Raw genomic sequence first — 21,817 nt, 5'->3', positions numbered from 1 at the left:
GGGCCCCAAAGATTCTGGAGGGGGTTGGTGTGGGGCTGGGTCTCAGGGGGCCCTTTCCCCCATGAACTGGGTAAGGGTGGTCAGTGCAGGCCCTAGCGGTGTTGGGGCAGGAGTGTGGGGTTCCATTCTGCATCCTGCACTACCCCCAATTGGGGGTGGGATACAGGAAGCTTCTTCATGGCCTGTATGCAGTTCTTCAGACCCTGTACCTTGCCCCACCTACAGCTGTGCCCCGTGAGGGATCCCTGCATAACCAGCTCTCATGCCCCGCATCAGGCAGCTGCACCTTACCAGTGGGTGGTGGGTCTCTGCATTCAAATTAGGGGAGTGGGAAATAATGAATATGGCTGTTCACTGATTTAGCAGGAGCCATGGTGCTTGGTAAGCTGGCCCCCTGAGAAAGTGTTTTAATGAAGCTAAATCTCTGCAGACAGTCAGAAACAACAGCAGAGACCATGGCGGACTGTCTGGGAAGAGGAGGCTCTGAAAAAGTTGTGGGGGTCATGGTGAATAAATGTTGGCATGTGGGCTGCCTGGGGGATGCTGGGCAAAAGTGCTCACAGGCTGCTGAGCTGCAGAAAGGGGAGTTGTGAACAGATTATTTTCCCTCCGGAGGGGGCCCTGGCACAGCTGCTGCTGGAATCAGGTGTCCTGTTCTGCTGCCCACAATTCCAGGAGGCTGTTGATAAGCTGGAGCTGTGAGAAGGAAGAGAGGAAGGAAAAGGCCATCCAGCACTAGGCTCCAGGAGGCCAAGCGGTGGGGCTAACAAGGTGAATGGGTGACAGCCTCCGTAGGTATCTACTTGCCAATCAAACGTCTGGCAACAGGATTCACTGGCTGGTGCTGGAGTTACAGGAACTCACACCGAAATCATCAATTTTTAATGCTGAGAGTAATTAAACCAATTTCCACAGGTGGGTGGGGGTGGATTCTTGGACACGGCTGGGTTTTAAATGAGGATTGGGTGCTTCTCGAAAACGAATTCTGCACTAGGGATTTTGGTGGGGCTGGTTGCTGGCCTAGGATTGGACTAGATGGCCACAAATGTCCCTTTTGGCTTTGGAATCTGTGAAACCCCCTGCCACTCCCCAGAGGTGGCTGGATCTCTGTGCCCCGTAGCGTGACCCTGGCGAGGTCCCCCTGTCACGTGGGCTGTGGTTATTTCACTGGCCTCTCTGTCAATGGGTCTGTAAGGGACGGCCTCGGCCTGTGCCCTCATCCAAGATGGCCGCCGCTTGACTTTGCCCAGACCCCTTCGCTCCGTTGAGTTGCCCTCACCCATGATGTCACCTCTAGGGCTTCACTACGGGGCGGGTTGTCGCCACGTTGATTGGCCGCGGGCTCAGTCGCCTCGCTCCATGATTGGGTGCGGCGGCCGGGAGCGGAAGAACCTGGCTCGCAGCTGGAGGCTACACGCGGTCCAGGCGCTGAGGATGGAGGTGGTGGCTGGGAGCAGGGCGCACGGGGGGTCAGCCGGGGGAGGGAAGAAGGTGAGTGCCGGGGCAGTGAGCCCCCTGCTCTCGGGGGCAGTTCCCACCCTGTATCTGTGGGGCGAGGATTCCCCGTGGGAGGGGGCACTTCCCACTCTGTGTCTGTGGGGCGGGATTCCCCGTGGGTGGGGGGCAGTTCCCACCCTGTGTCTGTGGGGCTGGGATTCCCCGTGGGTGGGGGGCAGTTCCCACCCTGTGTCTGTGGGGCGAGGATTCCCCGTGGGAGGGGGCACTTCCCACTCTGTGTCTGTGGGGCGGGATTCCCCGTGGGTGGGGAGCAGTTCCCACCCTGTGTCTGTGGGGCGGGGATTCCCCGTGGGAGGGGGCACTTCCCACTCTGTGTCTGTGGGGCGGGGATTCCCCGTGGGTGGGGGGCAGTTCCCACCCTGTGTCTGTGGGGCGGGGATTCCCCGTGGGTGGGGAGCAGTTCCCACCCTATGTCTGTGGGGCTGGGATTCCCCGTGGGTGGGGGGCAGTTCCCACCGTGTGTCTGTGGGGCTGGGATTCCCCGTGGGTGGGGGGCAGTTCCCACCGTGTGTCTGTGGGGCTGGGATTCCCCGTGGGTGGGGGGCAGTTCCCACCGTGTGTCTGTGGGGCTGGGATTCCCCGTGGGTGGGGGGCAGTTCCCACCGTGTGTCTGTGGGGCTGGGATTCCCCGTGGGTGGGGGGCAGTTCCCACCGTGTGTCTGTGGGGCTGGGATTCCCCGTGGGTGGGGGGCAGTTCCCACCGTGTGTCTGTGGGGCTGGGATTCCCCGTGGGTGGGGGGCAGTTCCCACCGTGTGTCTGTGGGGCTGGGATTCCCCGTGGGCCGGGGCAGTTCCCACCCTGTGTCTGTGGGGCGGGGATTACCCGTGGGCCGGGGCAGTTCCCACCCTGTGTCTGTGGGGCGGGGATTCCCCGTGGGTGGGGGGCAGTTCCCACCCTGTGTCTGTGGGGCGGGGATTACCCGTGGGCCGGGGCAGTTCCCACCCTGTGTCTGTGGGGCGGGGATTCCCCGTGGGTGGGGGGCAGTTCCCACCCTGTGTCTGTGGGGCGGGGATTCTCCATGGGGGGGGCAGTTCCCACCCTGTTTGTGGGGCTGAGATTCTCCTTGGGGGGGGACAGTTCCCACCCTGTGTCTGTGGAGCAGGGATTCCCCGTGGGTGGGGGGCAGTTCCCACCGTGTGTCTGTGGGGCTGGGATTCCCCGTGGGTGGGGGGCAGTTCCCACCCTGTGTCTGTGGGGCGGGGATTCCCCGTGAGCTGGGGCAGTTCCCACCCTGTGTCTGTGGGGCTGGGATTCCCCGTGGGTGGGGGGCAGTTCCCACCCTGTGTCTGTGGGGCGGGGATTCCCCGTGGGGGGGGGCAGTTCCCACCCTGTGTCTGTGGGGTGGGGATTCTCCGTGGGGGGGGCAGTTCCCACCCTGTTTGTGGGGCTGAGATTCTCCTTGGGGGGGCAGTTCCCACCCTGTGTCTGTGGGGCGGGGATTCCCCGTGGGGGGGGGCAGTTCCCACCCTGTGTCTGTGGGGCGGGGATTCCCCGTGGGGGGGGGCAGTTCCCACCCTGTGTCTGTGGGGTGGGGATTCTCCGTGGGGGGGGCAGTTCCCACTCTGTGTCTGTGGGGCGGGGATTCCCCATGGGAGGGTACAGTTCCCACCCTGTGTCTGTGGGGCGGGGATTCCCCGTGGGGGGGGACAGTTCCCACCCTGTGTCTGTGGGGCGGGGAGTCCCTGTGGGGAGCAGTTCCCACCCTGTGTCTGTGGGGCAGGGATTCCTCGTGCGGGGGGGGGGGATGCAGTTCCCACTCTGTGTCTGTGGAGCCGGGTTTCGACGTGGGGGGGGCAGTTCCCACCCTGTGTCTGTGGGGCAGGGATTCCCCATGAGGGGAGGCAGTTCCCACTCTGTGTCTGTGGGGCAGGGATTCCCCATGGGAGGGTGCAGTTCCCACCCTGTGTCTGTGGGGCAGGGTTCCCCGTGGGGGTGGGTGCAGTTCCACTCTGTGTCTGTGGAGCCGGTTTCGACGTGAGGGGGGCAGTTCCCACCCTGTGTCTCTGGGGCTGGGATTCCCCCCAGGGGGGTGGTGGTTACCCCATGTCATGAGCAGGGAGGGGGCAGGTCACTAACACGGGCCGGGGGTGAGCACCCAATTACAGGGTTTGGGGGTGTTTATTGCCCCCAGCCATGTCCATGAGGTGGTGGGGTCTCTATGGCTCATCTAGTAACCTGGGGGCAGGGGGGAGGGGCTGGCTGTATCTGTGGGGTGTCCCGCGAGGAGTGATCTGGGGGGCAGGGCTGGCCCTCTTCCAGGGGCTACAGCAGGAGCAGCTCCATCCCCGCAGAGGGGCAAGTCTTTCTCTGGTCGGGGTGGGGGGCTGGAGGGCAGTTCCCCCCACACACGATAATGTGTTGTGGCTAGTGGTTCTGCCCCTCGTGGTGGGGGCTGCTCCCCATCAGGCCAGTGGGAGTGCCTGGCTATTCTGCCCTGTGAGGCAGGTATCTCCCCACAAGTTGGGGGGCCATTTTAGTCTGTGTCCTCTGCCCCCCACGCCCAGCTGGGGGAACTGACTCCCCCCATGTCTCACCCCCTCACCAATTTCCCCACCTCGCGAGCTGGGGGTAACTGATTCACCCCCATGATTCATCACCGCTTTCTCTTCTCCTGCCCCCCGAAGAAAAAGATGACCAAGAAGCTGCAGCGCTACTGGGAAGGGCCCCCCCTGCCGGACACCCCCGCAGGTGCTCCCTCCAAGGCCAAGAGGCGCCGCAATGAGAAGACTAGGCCACGGGCTGGGGCAGAGGGGAGCCTGCAGGCCAGGAAGGTGCTGCACGGGTCAGAGGCTGCAGGCCAGATCTCGGGGGTAAAGTTGGGAATGCTGGGGGGCTGGCCATGGGGGGAGGACGAGGGCCGGGGGATTGCACGGCAAAGGGGAGTACTGCTGGGGCTCTTGGGGGGATGGGGGCCTGTAGCAGACCCCCCCACACACACTCTCCATCTGTCTTTCTCTCCCTAGAAGAGGGACCCATTCCCTGGTGCCGCCCCCCTCCCTCAGCACAAGGTGAAGAAATTCCAGCGGGGCCAGAAATCGCAGCTGGTGAGTCAAGGGGCGTGGCGGAAATTGAGGGGCAGCTGGGTCCTGGGGGTTGCCAGGCAAGGTCATCCCTGGGAGGGGGTCCCCCATGGTTACTGACCCCCAGTGGTGGGGGTCAGGAGGAACAGGGCCACATGTGGCTCTCACCCCGTCTGTGTGTCTGTCCATCCACCCCCCCAGGCAGAGGTGTCCAGCCAGCGGCTCCGGGACCATCTGGCCTTGCTGGAGCAGAAGGTGGAGCTGGCAGTGCAGCAGGCAGCGCGCATGGAGCTGCTGCTTCCCGAGGAGCCAGGGTGAGTGTCTCCTCTCCCCTGCCCCCCCGTGACCCCCATCGCCCCCTCCCTTCGGGCCCCCGCCCAGGGCTGCCGCTTGAGCTGGGCTATGCGCTGGTTCTCCCCCCAGTGCCCCCCATCATCCCCTCCCTTCGGGCCCCCGCCCAGGGCTGCTGCTTGAGCTGGGCTACGCGCTGGTTCTCCCCCCACCCGATGGGATAGGTGACCCTCCCCACCCAGCTCCACACACACACCCCCAATCCTGGCCGGCTCCCCTCCCCCACCAGTGCCGGCTCCATTCCTGGCTCTCACCCCCACCCACCCCCACAGGTTCCTGGAGGGGGACCCCGGTGAGGACACCTGCACCATCGCCCAGGCCGACATCGCCAAGGCCGCCGACATCGCCAGCGCCACCAAGGTCAGAGACGCCCCCAGGCGCCGGGGGGGGGGGGGTGCATGTGTGTTGTGAGGTGGGGGGAATGGCAGGGGGAGGGGTCATCCCTAGGATATGGCGGCGGTCAGTGGGCAGTATTGGGAGGGGGAGAGCCTTTCTCGGTATCCTTGGGCAGCATCTCAGTGGTGCGGGGGGTCAGTAGGAGGATCCCGGGGCAGCGTCTCTGGGGAGTTCACCCGGGGTTGGGGTTAGTGTCTAACCAGGTCTCTCCCCCCATAGCACTTTGAGCTGACACTGAACCAGTTTGGCCCCTACAGGATGGATTATACCCGACCTGGCCGGTGAGTGGGGCGTGGGCAGGGAGGAGCATGTGCAGGGAGAGTATGAGGGAGGGGGACCCATGGGGCAGGTGGGAATCAGTGGGGAAGGTGTGGGGGCTGGTCGGCTGTACCTAGGTGGCAGGTCTTCTAGGGTGCGGTTTGAGAGGCAGGGCCCGACTGGGTTCTCCTGTGGGGTGGAAGGTCTGCGTCAGGGACCCCTGACCCCACAGGCCTCCCCTGAGCTGCTCTGTGGGTCCTAGCGGGGTCCCAGAGGGGCAGGTCTGGAGATATACAGAGACTGGATTGTGTGTGTTAGAAGATGAGTCTCCCCAGGCCAGGACCCTGGTGCATGGCTGGGGGGTTCCCCAGCTGCTCCCCTTACCCCTCCCATCTCCCCCCGCAGGCACCTGCTGCTGGGGGGCCGGCGGGGCCACGTGGCAGCCCTGGACTGGCAAACCAAGTCACTGCTGTGTGAGATCAACATCATGGAGACAGTCACTGATGTCACGTGAGTGTGTGACTAGGGGTGTGTGACATGGATGGGCCACCAGGGGTGTGCAACACGGAGGAGTTGGGGGGGGGGGGCCCTGCATCCGCTGCTCCCTGCAGGTGTAATGGTGCATCAACAGGACGTGCCCATCGCACCTGTGGGCGTGCATCAGGAACGTGAGTGTGCACGTCCCTGCCCGTCTGTGGCCAGGGAGGTTGGTTGGGTTGCACGAGGGGGCATGTTGCACAGGCAGTGTTTGGCAAGTTGCGCTTTGGCTGAGTCGTGCAATGGGACACATTGTGGTGTCCCCCCTGTCCCCAGGTGGCTACACACAGAGAATATGTTCGCAGTGGCCCAGCGGCGCTGGCTCTACGTCTACGACAACCAGGGCGTGGAGCTGAACTGCCTGAAACGCTTCAACGGGGTCCTGCGCATGGAGTTCCTGCCCTACCACTTCCTGCTGGCCACTGCCGTGAGTGTGTGTGTGTGGGGGGGTCCTGCTGGCCACTGCCATGAGTGTGTGTGTGTGGGGGGTCCTGCTGGCCACCGTGGGGGTCGGGGGTCCTGGGCATGGAGTTCTGCCCTACCACTTCCTGCTGGCCACTGCCGTGAGTGTGTGTGTGGGGGGGGTCCTGCTGGCCACTGCCGTGAGTGTGTGTGTGGGGGGGGTCCTGCTGGCCACTGCCGTGAGTGTGTGTGTGTGGGGGGGGTCCTGCTGGCCACCGTGGGGGTCGGGGGTCCTGTGCATGGAGTTCTACCCTACCACTTCCTGCTCTCCGCTGCCATGAGTGGGGTGGGGGGAGGGAAGGGGGGTCCTACTGGCCACCGCTGTGTGTTTGTGTGTGGCGAGGGGGTCCTGCTCGCCACCGCGGGATGCGGGGGGTGTCCTGCGCATGGAGTTCCTGCCCCTCTACTTCCTGCTGGCCACCACAGCGAATGGGGGTGTGTGTGTCCTGCTGGCCACCACAGCGAATGGGGGGTTCCTGCTGCAGGGGGGTCCAGATGCCAGGGTTCCTGCTGCCCACCACAGCAAAAGAGGGGGGCCTGGACACCAGGGCTCCTGCTGGCCAATGTGGTAAAGCCAGGAGTGGGCTTGGGCGCCAGGGCTTAGGGGCCGGTGCCCCACTGATCCCTCGTGCTCTGTGCAGAGCGAGACGGGGTTCCTGCAGTACCTGGACATCTCAGTGGGGAAGGAGGTTGCCACCATCTGCACCCGGGGGGGACGCCTGGGCGTGATGGGACAGAACCCAGCCAATGCCATCATCCACCTGGGACACAGCAACGGTGAGACCGCCCCACGGCTACCCCCAACCCCCACTGTTACCCCCCAACTCTTCCCCCAACCCCGCTCCAAACCCACCGCTACCCCCAGCCTCCACTGCTACCCCTAACTCTTCCCCCCAACCCCGTCCCCACTCCAAACCCACAGCTACCCCCAGCCAGACCTCACCACTACCCCCGACCCCACTGCTACCCCTCAACTCTTCCCCCAACCCCACTCCAAATCCACTGCTACCCCCTAACCCGACCCCACCACTATCCCTAACCCCACTGCTACCACCAACCCAACCCCATCATTACCACCAACCCCACTGCTACCCACAACTCTTCCCCCAACCCCGCCGCTACCCCAACCCCCACTGCTGCCCCCAGCTCTTCCCCCGACCCTGCCCCAAGCCCACTGCTACCCCCAACCCCGTCCCCACTACCCCCAACCCCACTGCTACCCCTAACTCTTCCCCTAACCCCGTCCCCACTACCCCCAACCCCACTGCTACCCCTAACTCTTCCCCTAACCCCGTCCCCACTCCAAACCCACAGCTACCCCCAGCCAGACCTCACCATTACCCCTGACCCCACTGCTACCCCCTAACTCTTCCCCCAACCCCGCTCCAAACCCACCGCTACCCCCAACCCTGTCCCCACTCCAACCCCACTACCCCCAACTCCTACTGCTACCCCCAACTCTTCCCCCAACCCCGTCCCCACTCCAAACCCACTGCTACCCCCTAACCCGACCCCACCACTATCCCCAACCCCACTGCTACCACCAACCCAACCCCATCATTACCACCAACCCCACTGCTACCCCCAACTCTTCCCCCAACCCCGCCCCAATCCCACTGCTACCCCAACCCCCACTGCTGCCCCCAGCTCTTCCCCCGACCCTGCCCCAAGCCCACTGCTACCCCCAAACCCGACCCTGCCCCAAACCCACTGCTACCCCCAACCCCGTCCCCACTCCAAACCCACTGGTACCCCAACTCTTCCCCCAACCCCATCCCTGCTCCAAACCCACTGCTACCCCCCACCCCTACTGGTACCCCAATTCTTCCCCCAACCCTGTCCCCGCTCCAAACCCACGGCTACCCCCAACTCTTCCCCTGCCCCAAACCCACCACTACCCCCCGTCCCCACTCCAAACCCTCTGCTACACCCAACCCCACACTGCTACCCCCAACTCTTCCCCCGACCCTGTCCCCACTCCAAACCCTCTGCTACACCCAACCCCACACTGCTACCCCCAACTCTTCCCCCGACCCTGTCCCCACTCCAAACCCTCTGCTACACCCAACCCCACACTGCTACCCCCAACTCTTCCCCCGACCCTGTCCCCACTCCAAACCCTCTGCTACACCCAACCCCACACTGCTACCCCCAACTCTTCCCCCGACCCTGTCCCCACTTCAAACCCTCTGCTACACCCAACCCCCACTGCTACCCCCAACTCTTCCCCCAACCCTGTTCCCACCCCAAACCCACTGCTAAACCCAACTCCGCCCCAAACCCACTGCTCCCCCCCAACCTGACCCCACCACTACCCCCAACCCCACTGCTACCACCAACCCGACCCCACCATTACCACCAACCCCACTGCTAACCCCGACTCTTCCGCCAACCCCGCCCCAAACCCACTGCTACCCCCCACCCCCACTGCTGTGCCCAGCTCTTCCCCCAACCCCATCCCCACTCCAAACCTACCACTACCCCCAACCCCTACTGCTATCCCCCAACCCCATCCCCACTCCAAACCTACCACTACCCCCAACCCCCACTGCTATCCCCCAACCTCATCCCCACTCCAAACCCACTGCTACCCCGTCAACCTGACCCACCGCTACCCCCAACTCTGACCCAATCCCACTGCTACGCCCAACCCAACCCCACCACTGCCCCCAGCCCCATTGCTACTCCCCCATACCCCATAACCAACCAACCACCCGCCCAGTCACCACCCTTGTCCACCAGGGGCAGAGCAACGGTGAGACCTCATAGACTTTAAGGTCAGAAGGGACCATTATGATCATCTAGTCTGACCTCCTGCACAAGCAGGCCACAGAATCTCACCCATCCACTTCTATAACAAACCCTTAACCTATGGCTGAGTTACTGAAGTCCTGAAATCATGGTCTGAAGACCTCAAGCTGCAGAGAATCCTCCAGCGAGTGACCTGTGCCCCATGCTGCAGAGGAAGGTGAAAAACCTCCAGGGCCTCTGCCAATCTGCCCTGGAGGAAAATTCCTTCCCGACCCAAAATATGGCGATCAGCTAAACCCTGAGCATGTGGGCAAGACTCACCAGCCAGCACCCAGGAAAGAATTCTCTGTAGTAACTCAGATCCCCGCCATCTAACATCCCATCCCCTGACAATCAAAGATCAATTGCCAAATTAATTGGCAAAATTAGGCTATCCCATCATACCATTCCCTCCATAAACTTATCAAGCTTAGTCTTAAAGCCAGATAGGTCTTTTGCCCCCACTACTCCCCTTGGAAGGCTGGTCCAGAACTTCACTCCTCTAATGGTTAGAAACCTTCGTCTAAGTTCAAATCTAAACTTCCTAGTATCCAGTTTATACCCATTTGTTCTTGTGTCCACATTGGTACTAAGCTTAAATAATTCCTCTCCCTCTCTAATATTTATTCCTCTGATATATTTATAGAGAGCAATCATATCCGCCCTCAACCTTCTTTTGGTTAGGCTAAACAAGCTAAGCTCTTTGAGTCTCCTTTCATAAGACACGTTTTCCGTTCCTCGGATCATCCTAGTAGCCCTTCTCTGTACCTGTTCCAGTTTGAATTCATCCTTCTTAAACATGGGAGACCAGAACTGCACACAGTATTCCAGATGAGGTCTCACCAGTGCCTTATATAATTGTATTAACACCTCCTTATCTTTGCTGGAAATCCCTCGCCTGATGCATCCTAAAACCGCATTAGCTTTTTTAACGACCATATCACATTGGCGGCTCATAGTCATCCTGTGATCAACCAATACTCCGAGGTCCTTCTCCTCCTGTGTTACTTCCAACTGATGTGTCCCCAGTTTATAACCAAATTTCTTGTTATTACTCCCTAAATGCATGACCTTGCACTTTTCACAATTAAATTTCATCCTATTACCATTACTCCAGTTTACAAGGTCATCCAGATCTTCCTGTATGATATCCCGGTCCTTCTCTGTGTTAGCAATACCTCCCAGCTTTGTGTCATCTGCAAACTTTATTCACACATTCCCGCTTTTTGTGCCAAGGTCAGTAATAAAAAGGTTAAAAAAGATTGGTCCCAAAACTGATCCCTGAGGAACTCCACTAGTAACCTCCTTCTAGCCTGACAGGTCACCTTTCAGTATGACCCGTTGTTGTCTCCCCTTTAACCAGTTCCTTATCCACCTTTCAGTTTTCATATTGATCCCCATCTTTTCCAATTTGACTAATAATTCCCTATGTGGAACCGTGTCAAATGCCTTACTGAAATCGAAGTAAATTAGATCCGCTGCATTTCCTTTGTCTAAATAATCTGTCACCTTCTCAAAGAAGGAGATCAGGTTGGTTTAGCACGATCTACCTTTTGTAAAACTATGTTGTATTTTGTCCCAATTACCGTTGACCTCAATGTCCTTAACTACTTTCTCCTTCAAAATTTTTTCCAAGACCTTACATGCTACAGATGTCAAACCAACAGACCTGTAGTTACTCGGATCACTTTTTTTTCCCTTTCTTAAAAATAGGAACTATGTTAGCAATTCTCCAGTCGTGCGGTACAACCCCTGAGTTTACAGATTTGTTAAAAATTCTTGCTAATGGGCTTGCAATTTCATGTGCCAGTTCCTTCAATATTTTTGGATGAAGATTATCTGGGCCCCCCGATTTCATCCCATTAAGCTATTCGAGTTTGGCTTCTGCCTTGGATGTGGTAATATCCATCTCCATATCCTCATTCCCATTTGTCATCCTTCCATTATCCCTAAGCTCCTCATTAAAAACTGAGGCAAAGTATTTGTTTAGATATTGGGCCATGCCTACATTATCCTTAACTTCCATTCCATCCTCAGTGTTTAGCGGTCCCACTTCTTCTTCTTTCTTTGTTTTCTTCCTATTTATACGGCTATAGAACCTTTTACTATTGATTTTAATTTCCTTTGCAAGGTCCAACTCTACATGGCTTTTGGCCTTTCTCACTTTATCCCTACATGTTCTGACCTCACTAAGGTAGCTTTCCTTGCTAATCCCACCCATCTCCCACTCCTTGTAGGCTTTCTGCTTTTTCTTAATTACCTCTCTGAGATGCTTGCTTATCCAGCTTGGTCTACAACTCCTGCCTATGATTTTTTTCCCCTTTCTTAGGATGCAGGCATCTGACAGTTTCTGTAACCTCCCTGTGCCCCACCATAATCCCCTGACACCCCTGTACCCTATAACCAATCCGCAGCCTGGCCAGCACCATCATGCACTATGGGTACAGAAACGGAGAGACCCCCCTGTGCTCATCCCACCCCAGAGCCATCGTCCCCTGCCCCACACTGCTAGGAGCGTTTCTCCCAGGGCCCTCACTCTCTGTGTGTGTGTCAGTGTGTCATCCCCACCCCGCCCCGCAGGCCCCAGCGCACTGGCCTAGCCAGGCCCATCACTGGGGCAGGCGGCAGCTCAGACAGGGATATTCCATCAACCTTCCAGCATGCACTGGGCTCAGCGTGGCCCCATTCTGCCCTAGGGACCCGTGGCTGCATCTTCCACACACACACCCCCCAGCCCCTGCAGCCTGGCCTGGTCAGTCAGACCCAGTACTATGACTGCCCCTTAGTGACACTCTCCCCCCACCCCCCCAGCGGTGAGCCTGATTCTGTCCATCCCCTCCACCCCTCGCTAACCCCTTGTGCCCAGTGGGGGGTGATGCCTCGTTAACTCCTCCTGCTCTGTGCCCCGTCCCCAGGCACGGTGACCCTGTGGAGCCCCAACATCAAGGAGCCCCTGGTGCGGATGTTGTGCCACCGAGGGGGGGTCCGGGCTGTGGCCGTCGACAGCTCCGGAATGTGAGTGACTGGTGGGGGCAGCCCTGCTGTGGGGGGAGGGGGCCTGAGGGGGGTGAGCGGAGAAAAGGGGCTGCAGGGGTGCATGTGGGAAAAGGAGGGGAGCTGGAGGGGTCTCCTCCCCACTTCCCCCAGCTACATGATTGCCATAAACAGATGTTTAAGGGTTAATGTCTCTTTTACCTGTAAAGGGTTAACTAGCTCAGTAAACCTGGAACACCTGACCAGAGGACCAATCAGGAGACAAGATATTTTCAAATCTCGGTGGAGGGAAGCCTTTATTTGTGTTTTTTGGGTTTTTGCTTTGTTCTCTCTGGGGGCTAAGAGAGGCCAGACATGCATCCAGGTTCCTCCAATCTTTCTGAAAAAATCTCTTCTGTTCAATTTAATAAGTACTAGTTAGAAAGGTGGTTTAGTCTTTTGATTGTTTTCTTTATTGCAAATGTGTATTTTGCTGGAAGGATTGTATCTCCAGCTGCAACTTGTATTATGCTGGGGGGAGGATTCTCTCTAGTCTCTATAAGTTGAAAGACCCTGTAACACTTTTTCATCTTGATATTACAGAGATAATTTTTTACTTTTTCTTTCTTTTATTAAAAGTTTTTCTTTTTAAGAACCTGATTGATTTTTCCCTTGTATAAGACTCAAGGGGAGGGGGGGGACTGCACTCACCAGGGAATTGGTGGGAGGAAGGAGAGAAGCGGGGAGGAAAAGCCTGATTTCTCTCTGTGTTAGGAATCTGTCTCTCTCTCAGGGAGTGGTGAGGGGGAAAAGAGGAGGGGGAAGGCGAATTTCCTCTTTGTTTTAGATTCACGGATCTTGAATCTGTATAGTCTCTCCAGGATAACCCGGGGGGGGGACGCCTGGGAGAGGCAACGGCGGGGGAAAGGGTTTACTTTCCTTGTGTTAAGATCGAAGGGGTTTGGGTCTTGGGGTCCCCAGGGAAGAGTTTGGGGAGTCAGAAAGTGACCCAAAACACTATATTTTTGGGTGGTGGCAGCTCTATCATTTCTAAGCTAGTAATTAAGCTTAGAGGGGTTCATGCAGGTACCCCATCTTTTGGATGCTAAGGTTCAGAGTGGGGATACTACCTTGACAATGATGTCATCAGGGCAGGGGTGGAATATGGAGAAGGGGTGGGAGGGTCACGGTGTGGATCTCCCCCCACCTTCCTGGGGCAGGATATTGGGGTGTGTGTGTCATGCAGTGAGTCTCTCCGTGCCTCCCCCCAGGTACATGACAATGTCAGGACTGGGGGGGTGTCATGCTGTGGGTCTGCCCCACCTCCCCCCAGATACATGGCAACGTTGGAACTGGGGGGGGGGTCATGCTGTGGGTCTCCCCCTGCCTACCTCCAAGTACATGGCAATGTCAGGGCTGGGGGAGGTGTCATGCTGTGGGTCTGCCCCACCTCCCCCCAGATACATGGCAACGTTGGAGCTGGGGGGGGGGGGGTCGTGCTGTGGGTCTCCCCCTGCCTACCCCCAAGTACATGGCAATGTCAGGGCTGGGGTTGGAGTGGGAGGTAGGGCTTGGGGGTGATGCTGTAAGGGGGGGGTCACACTGTGTGTCTCCCCCTGCTTCCCCCCAGGTACATGGCGACGTTGGGGCTGGGGAGGGTTGGTCATACTGTGGGTCTGCCCTGCCTCCCAGCAGATACATGATGGTGTCATGCTGTGGTCTCTCCCCGTCTCCCCCCCAGGTACATGGCGACGTCAGGGCTGGACCGGAAGCTGCACATCTACGACCTCCGAGCGTATCAGCCCGTGCAGTCGCTGGTGCTGCCTGTGGGCGCCGGGCACCTGAGCTTCAGCCAGCGGGGCCTGTTGGCGGCCACCTGTGGGGAAGTGGTGCAGGTAACGATTCCACCTTCCCCATCCCTGCACACACCCCCCACTACTCCCCACACACACACCAGCACTGGGCCTTCAGCCAGCTGGGGGTAGCTGTGGGGCCGTGGTGCAGGTAACGATTCTACCTTCCCCATCCCTGCACACACACCCCCCACTACTCCCCACACACACACCAGCACTGGGCCTTCAGCCAGCTGGGGGTAGCTGTGGGGCCGTGGTGCAGGTAACGATTCCACCTTCCCCATCCCTGCACACACACCCCACTACTCCCCACACACACACCGGCACTGGGCCTTCAGCCAGCTGGGGGTAGCTGTGGGGCCGTGGCGCAGGTAAAGGAGAGGCCCTTGTATTCCGGGCCATTCCCCCGCTCTCGCTGGGCTCAGCAGGGCCCCATCTGTCCTGCATCCTTCCCCCGCAGACTGGGGATTGCTCAAACCCACTTCCCATTTCCCCCCAACTCCCTTCCAAAAAAGCTGGGCACTGCTTTGTAGAGAGGTAAATAGTGGTGTCCCCCAGGGGGTCTGTATTGGGCCCAGTCCTATTCCACATATTCATAAATGATCTGGGAAAAGGGGTAAACGGTGAAGTGGCCAAATTTGTAGATGATACAAAACTACTCAAGATAGTTAAGTCCCAGGCAGACTGTGAAGAGCTACAAAAGGATCTCGCAAAACTGGGTGACTGGGCAACAAAATGGCAGATGAAATTGATTGTTGATAAATGCAAAGTAATGCACTTTGGAAAACATCATCCCAACTATACAATGATGGGGTCTAAATTAGCTGTTACCACTCAAGAAAGATCTGGGAGTCATTGTGGACAGTTCTCTGGAAACATCCACTCAATGTACCACGGCAGCCAAAAAAACAAACAGAACATTGCAAATCATTAAGAAAGGGACAGATAATAGGACAGAAAATATCATGCTGCCTCTATAGAAATCTGTGGTCACTGTGGCAAATTGCCGGTACTGTTATGCTGGGTCTTGCGCTTTCTCTTCCTTGGGGAAGGTTCAGGGCGCCATTGCTTGCCTCTGAATCAGTATTTTAATTACCCCACTAGTGTCCTTGGGGGAGGGGAGTGGAGAGGGAGGGACCTGGGCCCGCCCTCTTCTCCAGGTCCCAACCCAGAGGCCCTGAGGTTTGTGGTGAACCACTTGAACTAGCGGTTCCTTTCCCTGTGCTGCTTCCCTCTCCTGCCCTTCAGCTTGGGAAGGGGCTTCTTGCCCTCCTTCTACACAAGCCAGGTGCCCCTTACCTAGGGTTTCTCTTGGATTTCTCAGCCCACCACACCACTCCTCCAAACTTTCCTTTTGTCTCTCTTCAATACTGTTCTCTTCTCCAACTCCTTCAAACTGCTCTCTGCTCCAACCAAACCTTCCTGCTCCAACTCCCACCCTGTCTGACTGAAGCAGGGGGTTTATCACATGCCTGACTGCTGGTGCTCTAATTGGCTTCATGACTCTAGTTAATCTATAACAAACCTGGCTCCCTGCTAACAGTCTCCTGCTGCCCTCTGGCCATGCTGTATCACATCACCCACATCTTGAATACTGTGTGCAAATGTGGTCACCCCATCTCAAACAAGATGTATTGGAATTGGAAACGGTTCAGAAAAGGGCAACAGAAATGACGAGGGGTCTGGAACAGCTGCCGTATGAGGAGAGATTAATAAGACAGGGACTTTTCAGCTTGGAAAAGAGAGACGACTAAGGGGTGATATGATAGAGGTCTATAAAATCATGACTGGTGTGGAGAACTAGGAGTTACCAAATGAAATTAATAGGCAGCAGGTTTAAGTATTTTTTCACAGAACTCTTTACCAGAGGATGTTGTGACACCAAGACTATAACAGGGTTCAAAAAAGAACTAGACAAGTTCATGGAGGATAGGTCCATCAATGGCTGTTAGCCAGGATTGCAGGGATGGTGTCCCTGGCCTCTGTTTGCCAGAAGCTGGGAATGGGCAACACGGGATGGATCACTTGGTGATTCCCTGTTTGGTTCGTTCCCTCTGGGGCACCTGGCACCAGACACTGTCAGCAGACAGGAGACTGGGCTAGATGGACCTTTGCTCTGACGCAGTGTGGACGTTCTTATGAGCCTGGGTCCTATCTGTCCCCCACCTCCAACCTGGGCACCACCTGAGGAGTGGCTCTGACTGCCCTGTGCACTGACACCCCCTGTGAGCCAGGCCCTGCTGCAGGCACTAATCCCCCATGTCTGCCCCCTCCCCCAGGTGTACCGGGACGTGCCCATGCAGCCGCCTCACAAGCCCTACCTGTCGCACACGCTGCCCTGGACAGCCCACGGCCTGCGCTTCTGCCCCTTCGAGGACGTGCTGGGCGTGGGGCACGGCAGCGGCTTCACCAGCCTCCTGGTGCCAGGTACGGACCCCTCCATAGCCCCCACTCCCCCAGCACAACTCCCCATCCCCCACGGTGTCACCAGCCCCACGGTGCCAGGTACCAACCCCCCCAACCCCCACCCAGTACCAGCCCCCAATCCCCCATGGCATCACCAGCCTCCTGGTGCCAGGTATGGAACCCCTCCATAGCCCCCCCCCGCAGTACCAGCCCCCAATCCCCCACAGCTTCACCAACCTCCTGGTGCCAGGTATGGAACCCCCACTGTCCCCCTGTACCACCACCACCACCCCATCCCCCACGGCGTCACCAGCCACCTGGTGCCAGGTACGGACCCCCCACCGATTGTGCCCCCCCCCCAACTCCCCATCCCTCACAGCGTCACCAGCTTCCTGGTACCAGGTGTGGCCCCCCACTATGCCCCCTTAACCCTCCCTGTGCCCAGTAGCTGACATGCCTGTTGTGTGCCCCCTGCTACAGCCTGCGTGGTCCTGGCATGGCTGTGTGGCTGTGTCCATGGCAGAGGGGGGATGGCTCCCCCCACCACTAACCTCCTGTCGTCTTCTTCGCCCCCCCTCCTCTCCCCATCCCAGGTGCTGGACAGGCAAATTTCGATGCCCTGGAGAACAACCCTTTCCGGAGCCGGAAGCAGCGGCAGGAGTGGGAGGTCAAGGCCCTGCTGGAGAAGGTAACATCACCCCTGCAAACAGTGTGCAACCCTGCCCCCCCGGCTCCCCCCATGCAGCCCCAGCTAGGGGGCAGCTGGATCTCAGTGGTGGGCTACTGCTCCGGGGCCAAGGGGGCTCATGCTAAGGGAGGGAGCTCTGGGGCTTCGGGGAGGGGACAGCAGGGTCAGTAGCTGGGATGTCTGTGGGGGCACTGTCAGGAGGGGCGGTGTTGTGGGAAGGGGGAGCCTGGGTGATCCAGGCCCCCCCTTACGGCTTGGTCCCCGGCAGATCCCGTCGGAGCTGATCACGCTGGACCCAGGGCAGCTGGGCCAGGTGGATGCCATCACCATGGAGCAGAAGCACCACGAGCGAGTGCAGCGGCTGGTGAGTGACTCCAGGGGGGCGGGGGAGGCGCTACCGTGGTGCATTGGGGGAAGTGTGGGGGGGTGACACTGTGGTGCATTGCGGGGTGTGGGGACCAGGCAGTGCTGTGGCTGTCACACAGGGGGCAACGTGGTGCATGGGGGGGGGGGGAGGGGGCGCTACCATGGTGCATTCTGGGAAGTGAGGGTGACACTGTGGTGCATTGCGTGGTGTGGGGACCAGGCAGTGCTGTGGCTGTCACACAGGGGGCAACGTGGTGCATGGGGGGGGGGGCGCTACCATGGTGCATTCTGGGAAGTGGGGGTGACACTGTGGTGCATTGCGTGGTGTGGGGACCAGGCAGTGCTGTGGCTGTCACACAGGGGGCACTGTGGTGCATGGGGGGGGGCACCACCATGGTGCATTAGGGGAAGTGGGGGGGGGTGACACTGTGGTGCATTGCAGGGTGTGGGGACCAGGCAGTGCTGTGGCTGTCACACAGGGGGCAACGTGGTGCATGGGGGGGGGGGCGCTACCATGGTGCATTCTGGGAAGTGGGGGTGACACTGTGGTGCATTGCGTGGTGTGGGGACCAGGCAGTGCTGTGGCTGTCACACAGGGGGCACTGTGGTGCATGGGGGGGGGGGCACCACCGTGGTGCCTTGGGGGAAGTGGGGGGGGGTGACACTGTGGTGCATTGCGGGGTGTGGGGACCAGGCAGTGCTGTGACTGTCACACAGGGGGCACTGTGGTGCATGGGGGGGGCACCACCGTGGTGCATTAGGGGAAGTGGGGGGGGGTGACACTGTGGTGCATTGCAGGGTGTGGGGACCAGGCAGTGCTGTGGCTGTCACACAGGGGGCACTGTGGTGCATGGGGGGGGCACCACCGTGGTGCATTGGGGGAAGTGTCGAGGGGTGACACTGTGGTGCATTGCGGGGTGTGGGGACCAGGCAGTGCTGTGGCTGTCACACAGGGGGCAACGTGGTGCATGGGGGCGGGGGGGGGGCGCGCTACCGTGGTGCATTGTGGGAAGTGGGGGGCTGTCATTGTGGTGCATTGCGGGGTGTGGGCACCAGGCAGTGCTGTGGCTGTCACACAGGGGGCACCGAGGTGCATGGGGGGGGCACCACCATGGTGCATTGGGTGAAGTGGGGGGGGTGACACTGTGGTGCATTGCGGGGTGTGGGGACCAGGCAGTGCTGTGGCTGTCACACAGGGGGCAACGTGGTGCATGGGGGCGGGGGGGGGCGCGCTACCGTGGAGCATTGTGGGAAGCGTGGGGGGGTGACACTGTGGTGCATTGCGGGGTGTGGGGACCAGGCAGTGCTGTGGCTGTCATGTAGGGGGCACTGTGGTGCATGCAGGGGGGAGCGCACCACCATGGTGCATTGGGGGAAGTGGGGGGGGGGGGTGACACTGTGGTGCATTGCGGGGTGTGGGGACCAGGCAGTGCTGTGGCTGTCACACAGGGGGCACTGTGGTGCATGGGGGGGGGAGCACCACCGTGGTGCATTGTGGGAAGTGGGGGTGACACTGTGGTGCATTGCAGGGTGTGGGGACCAGGCAGTGCTGTGGCTGTCACACAGGGGGCACTGTGGTGCATTGTGGGAAGTGTGGGGGGGTGACACTGTGGTGCATTGCGGGGTGTGGGGACCAGGCAGTGCTGTGGCTGTCACACAGGGGGCACTGTGGTGCATGGTGGGGGGGGGGCACCACCGTGGTGCATTGGGGGAAGTGGGGGGGGTGACACTGTGGTGCATTGCGGGGTGTGGGGACCAGGCAGTGCTGTGGCTGTCACACAGGGGGCACCGTGGTGCATGGGGGGGGGGGGCGCGCTACCGTGGTGCATTGGGGGAAGTGGGGGGGGCTGTCACTGTGGTGCATTGCGGGTGTGGGGACCAGGCAGTGCCGTGGCTGTCACGTAGGGGGCACTGTGGTGCATTGTGGGAAGTGGGGCGGGTAGGACAGTGGGGACCAGGCAGTGGCACAGTCACTGTGGCACGTCAGGAGCGGGGGGGGGGCACCATGGTGCATTGTGGGATACAGGAGGACTCTCACTCCTTCCCACCCCCCAGGGCTTCGACCCCCAGGCCAAGCCGGCATTCCAGCCGCGCCGGAAGCTGAAGGGACGCAGCTCAGCCGGGAGCCTCCTACAGCGCAAGAGGAAGGTGGCAAACGAAGAGCAGCGGGTACGTCCGTCCTTGGGTCAGGCTTTATCCCCCACCCCCAAGAGCCAGCTCTCCACTTCCTGTCTCATTCAGGGACTTCCCATGTGCCTGCCCCCCACCACAACTACCCCGTCCGACTGGGCCAGTGACATCTAGGGGCATCTCCCCTGTACCCCAGGCTCCATTACGCTGGGAATTGGGGTGTGGGTTGGATCCCAGGGCTGCTCCTCCGCATTGGGCTATTTACAGGGTGTCCCCAGCTCACCCCTGCTCCCCCTCCCCCCAGACCAAGATCCGGAAGAGCCTGGAGCAGCAGCAGGCGGTGGAGCAAGAGCGGAAGGCGGCACCCCGGGCTCAGAGTTCGGCGTTGGATCGGTTCAGGAAATAGCCTTGGGGAGGCTGTGGGGAGGGGATTGCCCCCCATGGGGGCGATGGGGTAACGAGCGTTACCCATCCCCTCCGGGGTAGGGGCTGTGGGGTCCCCCACTCAACCTACACTGGACCCTGACATTTTTGTATTAAAGTTGTCATTGGCTATGCCTGACTCTCTGGTTTGGTGGGGGCAGAGGGGGGCATGGCTGAGAGCTGATTGCAGGCTTGGGGGGCTCTGTGCAGCAGGGAGTGTTTGGGGGCAGGGGTTACTGGAGGTACTGGAGGCACAGGGGCCGTGTGTAGGGGCAGAGGGGAGCGTGACTGGTAGCCAAGCGCAGGCTGGGGGGCTCGGGCGGCTCTGTACAGGGGAGGGAGAAGAGCTCCTGGCAGCTACCCACACCCGGCCAGCTGGGGATAAACAGGTCAGGAGCACAGGGAGGTGGAAATTCAAAGGCTTGCGGGTGTCAGCGGAAGGTTCTGTACCAGCACCAGCGGGGGCTCTGTTCCAGCCCCTGGAGTCCTGTTCGTTTTACACCTCTGCAGGGGAACAGAGCCTATGTGTGTGGGACGTCCAGGCCCTTGTCAGGGTGCATCCTGCCCCCCGCCAGAGCTGAGATCACACCCCGCTGGGCTGCCCTGCCCTGGGACCAGTGCTGCCCCCACAGTTCCAGCACTCTCACTCCCTCACCCAGCTGTGGGGTCACGGGTTAACTCGTCATGGGCTCTGTGACAGGTGTAACACATGTTCCCTCTCTGCCACTCCCCCCCCATTGCTCTCCTAATGTGAGGGGACAGGTGCTGATCTAGCCAATTACACTCTCACCCCCCAGCCAGGCAGCCGAATGACTCCCCAGCGTCCCCGCTTTGCTGGGGATGAGCTGCAGCCCCTGCCAGCCCCCCATGGAGTCCCCAGGGGTGCTGTGCACACGCCCTGCCCACATTCAGCTGTTGTGTGACCATGCTGTGGAGCTGGAGCCGTTTATCACAGGGAGTCCTCGGTCTGGTTGAGAGCCTGCCTTCAGGAATGGCGACACGCTGCCCGTTCGCTTCCTCGCTGCAGGTTGGGTGACTGCTGGCTTTGCCTCCTAGCAATGCCCCTAACCGTCACTGGCTGTGCTCTGAGACACGGCTGTGCAGGCCCCGTGCTCTCCCACGGCTCTGGGACAGTCCTGGGGGACCCCTTCAGGGTATCAGCCCCCTTAGCATCACACACTCGCTGGGCGTCACCTCCTGGGCTGACCCTTGGAGCCTTCAGCATCCGTCCTTCAGGCTGTGAACGCCCCTCAGTGACCCAGGGAAGACTTGCACCCCCAAAGGGAGCGCTGCACCCCCAGCTCCCTTGATCTAAGGTGACTCTCAACCAGTATTGTAAAAGCAGAAAGGTTTATTAGATGTCTGGAACACAGCGTAGCAAGTCTTTAGTTAACACAGGCAACGGAACGTTACAGCCAGGTGGATCTGGATCCGTCCAGAGCCCTCTAACTCCTCTTTAATCCCAGTCCAGAAGCTTCTTTCCTGCCTCCAGCAGCCCACACTTAACCCCCTCCCCCCTTGTTAACCATGCAGCACAGGGGAAACTCACATCGCAGGGGCCATGCATCAGTGTTCGCATCCCACCCATGTCTGGCAGTGCCCAGCCCAGGGAAGCTAGTGATCCACCCACTGGCCCGTCATGGGC

General features: G+C 59.7%; 1 protein-coding gene and 1 long non-coding RNA gene across 3 annotated transcripts; one reads left to right on the top strand and one right to left on the bottom strand.

Annotated features, from left to right (window-relative positions):
- The first annotated feature begins 869 nt into the window (after window positions 1-869).
- WDR46 (WD repeat domain 46) lies at window positions 870-20,304 on the top strand. Of its 2 annotated transcripts, none has more exons than XM_050921033.1 (17): window positions 870-915; window positions 1,298-1,491; window positions 4,144-4,290; window positions 4,483-4,563; window positions 4,741-4,853; window positions 5,163-5,250; window positions 5,506-5,567; window positions 5,950-6,054; window positions 6,358-6,508; window positions 7,185-7,320; window positions 12,249-12,348; window positions 14,048-14,201; window positions 16,439-16,586; window positions 17,159-17,253; window positions 17,522-17,617; window positions 19,675-19,788; window positions 20,054-20,304. In XM_050921033.1, exons 1-17 carry the CDS (start codon window positions 885-887, stop codon window positions 20,153-20,155), a joined length of 1,917 nt encoding a protein of 638 aa, XP_050776990.1. In that variant the 5' UTR covers window positions 870-884; the 3' UTR covers window positions 20,156-20,304. The 2 variants fall into 2 exon arrangements, with proteins under 2 accessions (XP_050776990.1, XP_050776989.1); XM_050921032.1 differs by having other exon boundaries at window positions 4,144-4,329.
- On the bottom strand, window positions 7,349-8,542 carry LOC127033226 (uncharacterized). The gene is made up of 3 exons (XR_007769021.1): window positions 7,794-8,542; window positions 7,429-7,548; window positions 7,349-7,367 (listed from the first exon to the last, which is right to left on the bottom strand). It is a non-coding gene; the product is annotated as an uncharacterized LOC127033226 (long non-coding RNA).
- Window positions 20,305-21,817: the final 1,513 nt, after the last annotated feature.

Source organism: Gopherus flavomarginatus, chromosome 12, assembly GCF_025201925.1.
Source record: "Gopherus flavomarginatus isolate rGopFla2 chromosome 12, rGopFla2.mat.asm, whole genome shotgun sequence".
NCBI lineage: Eukaryota > Metazoa > Chordata > Testudines > Testudinidae > Gopherus > Gopherus flavomarginatus.
This window is presented reverse-complemented; position numbering and strand designations above follow the sequence as displayed.